This window comes from Penaeus monodon, chromosome 13, assembly GCF_015228065.2.
Source record: "Penaeus monodon isolate SGIC_2016 chromosome 13, NSTDA_Pmon_1, whole genome shotgun sequence".
In the NCBI taxonomy this organism is placed as follows: Eukaryota; Metazoa; Arthropoda; class Malacostraca; order Decapoda; family Penaeidae; genus Penaeus; species Penaeus monodon.
In genome coordinates, this window is record NC_051398.1 from 46,067,896 (window position 1) to 46,072,895 (window position 5,000).

Genomic DNA, 5,000 nt, shown 5'->3' on the forward strand with positions numbered 1-5,000 from the left:
AGAGAGAGAGAGCGTGTGTGTGTTTAGATGATTAAAACCTTTAGCGGAATTTTGTGTTCCGAGTAACGGTAATTGTGTAACTTATTTGGGATTGTCAGTAAACATTATCCAATTATATAGAAATAACCCATTCCAATCGCCTATGGTTTCGATTCAGCAAAGCCCAAGAAACTTGTTCAAAGGAGCAATGGTAAAGCAGCGCGAATCCCGGCCACAGCTTACCGACGAGAATGACTAGAGACATGAGGACGCCGAAGACGATGCCGATGATGCAACCGACGGTGAGGGTCGTGGGAGCTGCGGCGCTGACCTGCTCCTGCTGGGGAGGCAGGACCCGAGGCGTGCCTGCTTCCACCTCCAGCATGTGGTCACTCGCAGCCAGGTCGCTGGAGTCACCCGCCACCTCACCTCTGTCGAGACATTGTGACTTGTATAAAACTCGAAATATCGCTCTTTCGTGTATTCTGATATTAACGCCTTTTCTCTTAACAGTGGATTCTACAACGAAAGTCTGTAATTTGTATATGTTATTTATCCTATTTCATCTATCAAGGAAATACTGTATTTTTTTTATACTGTTAGTTATCACGAACTCATGGTAATTTACTTACTATTTAATCTCACAGCAAGTGGGCTAGGCATAATGGAACACATTAATGATTTTGACCGAATGTCAAAAAACTGAACTGTAGAAATTGTGGCCACATGCACGTGGCGATGACCAGATACTCACGCATGATCACTGGGCTGGCCAGCGCCGGTCTCCTCGCCCTTGTCCAGAGGGTGTTCCTTGGATGGCAAGTTCTCGTGCGTCACGTCGATGTCAGGCAGGTCGGCCACATCCAGAGGATCAGTGTAGGAGTCTGGGTAGTCCTCGGCGAGCGCTGGGGCAACACTCGAACTCGGAGGAACGTCCTCGACTACGCTCACTTTCTCCTCCGTCTCGTGTACTGCGGGAGGCTCCTCGACCTTATCGATGACTGTGGTGACGTTCTCCTCTGGCTCTGCGGCGTCGAGGGGCGGAGTGACCGATTCTATTTCCTCGCTGTTGGCAGGAGGGACCTGGTCTTCCTCGGCAGTGACCTCGACCGGCATACTCTCCGGTGGCACCTCAGGAGTCGGCGAGGTCATGCTCATGCTCTCAAGGCCGCTGTTGACTACTCTGTGCTCGCTCTCCTCTTTAACGGCGTCCTCGGAAACAGCGGGGTCCTCGGGGTGGGTGGCGCGAGCGGGGTCTTCATAGTCATCCTCGATGTAGATGCGGGATTTGCGAGGAGTTTCTGCCGGCGTCATCTCCATCCCGCTGTCGCTCTCGGTGTCCGCGTGCCTCTCCACCGGGATGGGGACGTCTTCGGAGGAAAACTCAGAGCTATCCAGGGACGACGGCGCATCGTTGACGAAGGCCACGCCGCCCTGGTCACTCTGGCCTTCGGCTGGAGAGGGAGACCCGGCATGGTCCCCTTCTGCCGCGACCGGGATCGGCTGCGTCTCCTCTTCTTCCGAGGCTTCCAGATCGATGGGCACGATTTCGCCTTCGGGTTTATCCTCACTCCCTGCAGTTTCCTCAGCGCTTCTTTTTTCTTCCTCCGTAATCTCTACTTCCTTCTTAACCCTGGGATCCATGATATCTGTTGAGTTGGGTTCTTCCTGGCTAACTTCCTGCTCCGATGCGTCTGCTGTAACTTCCTCCTCCTCCCCGCCAGGACTCACCGCGTCCTGTGCCGCCGGAGCCAGCTCCTCCTTCTCCGCCTCCTCCTCTGCCGCAGCTTGGTCTTGTGGGACGTCCTCTTGGGCTCCGCTTTCTTCACCTTCCCCCGGGGCGGCCTCCTCCGCTACGTCCTCCTCCGCGGTGTGCTTTTCCGAGACAGGTTCCCTTTCCGTCTTATTCTCTTCCTCCTTGCTGCCACTTTCCTCGACGACGGGCTCGGCCAGAAACACGGTCTCTCGCGTCTCGTCCGCTAGCATCCTCTCGACAGCATGTACGGGCGTCTCTTCCTCTGGTTCCTTCTCGACTGCCTTCTCTTCTGACACGCTTTCCACTGTGACACTCTCTGCCTGGCCATTCTCGTTTGTTATTTCCTCTCCTGGCGCGACTTCACTCGTTGTATTTGCTTCTGAAGAGCTTCCAGCTGCTTTGCTTTCTTCAAGGTCACTGTCTTCAGGTACTGAGTCTTCTGGTTTGCTTTCTATCGCTACATTTTCCACGGGCGATTTTTCTACCACTATGCTCTCCTCAGGGGCATTTTCCTCGGCAACACTTTGTTCTGGCGTTTCCTCCTGAGCTGCACTTTCCTCACTCACATGTTCCTCCACTGCACTTTCGTCCGTCACGTGTTCTTGCAGTTCGGCGCCGTGTGTTGCACTTTCCTCCTCTTGGCCTTCTGGAAGTGGGTGTTCCGGGCCGGCCGACGCGTCCTCCGCCAGGCTGGTTTCCTCGGCCGCGGTGTCTTCGGGGACGACGCCCCTCGCGATGTCCTGCGGGTCATGTTCTCCTGAGGCGCTCTCCCCCGAGACCCTCTCCGCTGCCGTGTCCTCCCCGAGGCCTCCTTCCTCCTCCTTAGCCTCTAGCTCCACGTCCTCGTCTTCCTGGAGAACGCCTAGACTCCCTTCGTCCTTCACGGAGTCCTCGACGGACGGGTCGTCGGAGAGGAATCCTTCAGTGTCGGGGGCGTGCTCCTTCTCTTCCAACCCGTGCTCCTCCTCCTCCAGCCCGTGCTCTTCCTCCAGCCCGTGCTCTTCCTCCAGCCCGTGCTCCGCCTCCAGTCCGTGCTCCTTCTCCAGTCCGTGCTCCTTCTCCAGTCCGTGCTCCTCGGGCGGCGTGTGGTGGGCGGGCTGGAGGTCGAGCTGAGACGCGTGGTGCGGGAGGTGGGCGTCGGGGAGGGTCGGTGGGGTCGTCGCCGTGGGGATGGGGGGGTCATCCTCGGGGGGGACGGCGGAGGGGACCTGAGACGAGGCGGTGACGTCGCTCACCTCCTCGCTCACTTCAAACGTGACGTGGCGCACCTCATGGGTAACTTCGACGTGGTGGGCGGCATCTTGGGCGGCGTGGGCGGGGAAGTCGCTGGGCAGCGGGGAGCAGGTCACCGCACCCACCACCAGCAGCAACGTCAACACTGCAATGCAAATAAGCAACATTAGGACGCCTCCTTTATTGCAGCTGAATGTTGCTAAACGAGCTGTCATTATACCTCTTTAGCTTAGGATTTCGTAAGGATGTAAAACACAAAATGGACAGCAATGTGCATTTCAATGAACAATAATCGTGCATGTACGTATGTAGAATGTGCCATCTATACACACACATATATAAATGTAAGTATGTAAATCTATCGATTCATCTATAAGCATGTGTGTGTGCATGTATGTGTATATATATGTACGCGCACGCGCACACGCACACGCACAGGCTCACGCACGCACACACACACACACACACACACACACACACACACACACACACACACACACACACACACACACACACACACACACACATATACATGCTACGTATATACACGTTTTTACAATACCTCGCTTTACACCTTTTTAACTTTCCAATACCAAGAAGAATCCTACACATCACTCACTACGAACACCGAACAACCCCCCTCCCCATACCCAGCACATCCTTCCACCCTTATCTCTCAACCCCCCCCCCCCCCACCACCACCACATACACACCAACATACCGCAATTTACAAGCCCCATTCGACCCAAATCACAACACGGGGCGCATGAATGGGGATGAGGAGCGCCCATGGGGGGTTCCGCGGCCGCCCATTCACCATCTCTTCGTCTACTTGCCTCTTGGTGGGACCTCTTGCCTCCGCTCGGGAGATTGTTGCGTGTTTGTTGTTTTGACTGTGTGTTTGTTGTTTTATTTGTGTGTTTGTTGTTTTATCTGTGTTTGTTGTTTTGTTTGTGTATTTGTTTCTGTTTATTTGTGTATTTGTTTATGTTTACTTATGTATTTGTTTATGTTTTATCTGTGTATTATGTATGTGTTTATTTGTGCATTATTCATGTGTTTATTTGTGTATTTATTTATGTGTTTAACCTGTATTTATTTATGTTTATTTGTATATTTATCTATCTATGTCGAGCTATTATGACAGTGTAGCCATATTCATATCTATTATCTAACATCCACATAAACAGACCACCAAAACAAAAAAACAAAAATCACAGAACACACAATCAATAAACAAGACACCCTTCCCCAGACTTTTATCATAATACAGACCAACCGCGGCATTTCGCACGCCCATTTAACAGCACATTTCATACTCTCTATCCCCCTTTCTCCTTCCACTCCCCCGCCATCAGAAAAAAAGAGAAAAAAAAGAGAGAGAGAGAAAAAAAAAATCATTAATAAAAGAAGAGAAACCGAACTTGGAGAGAACAGGCTCTGTGACGCATTTAGAACCATCTTTATATGTCGTTCTTATAAATGGCGTTATTAATTTTTCATTTTTCATTTTTTTTTCTTTCTTTATTATTATATATATATTTATTATTATATATATATTTATATATATTCATATATATTTTTTTTATTTATTATTATTATTCTTTTTTACACCAACGCTCCCTGCCCCCCCTTTCGTCACCGGAACGGGAGGGAGGGAATTCAGAGGCGGGGGTTGGGGGTGGGTGGTTGGGAGGGGGGTGGATTTAGAAAAGGGGCGGGTGGGGGGGGGGTTGAAATTAGAAATAGAAATAGAGGAAGTTTAGATATCAAAAGGAAGGTTGAATTTAGAAATAGGCGTATCTAGAGGAAGTTTAGATTTGGAAAGAAAATGACGAATTTAATAACGAAAGGGCCATAAAAAAAAACGTTTCACGAAAAGAAAGAGAATGAATTGAACAACGAAAGAAGGAAAAAGGGGGGGGGGGTAATGGCGAGTGCGCGTACTCGCTCCAAAGGCTCATGCAGGCTCGTTAAATGACTCGACGAGTTTTTTGTAGGTCAGTGATCATTAATTAAAGGGTCTCTATTT

General features: G+C 50.6%; 1 protein-coding gene across 4 annotated transcripts in view; it reads right to left on the reverse strand.

Moving 5' to 3' along the window:
• LOC119580375 (fibrous sheath CABYR-binding protein-like) overlaps positions 1-5,000 on the reverse strand; it is a 106,687-nt gene that overhangs the window by 7,027 nt on the left and 94,660 nt on the right. For 2 of the 4 annotated variants that reach the window (XM_037928495.1, XM_037928496.1), the window contains exons 2-3: positions 734-3,113; positions 223-410 (exon numbers count right to left, since the gene is read on the reverse strand). In XM_037928495.1, coding sequence (XP_037784423.1) covers positions 223-410; positions 734-3,113 — 2,568 coding nt within the window. Of the gene's footprint in view, positions 1-222; positions 411-733; positions 3,184-5,000 lie in introns of those variants that run through there. The other 2 variants (XM_037928497.1, XM_037928494.1) reach the window with 1 other exon arrangement.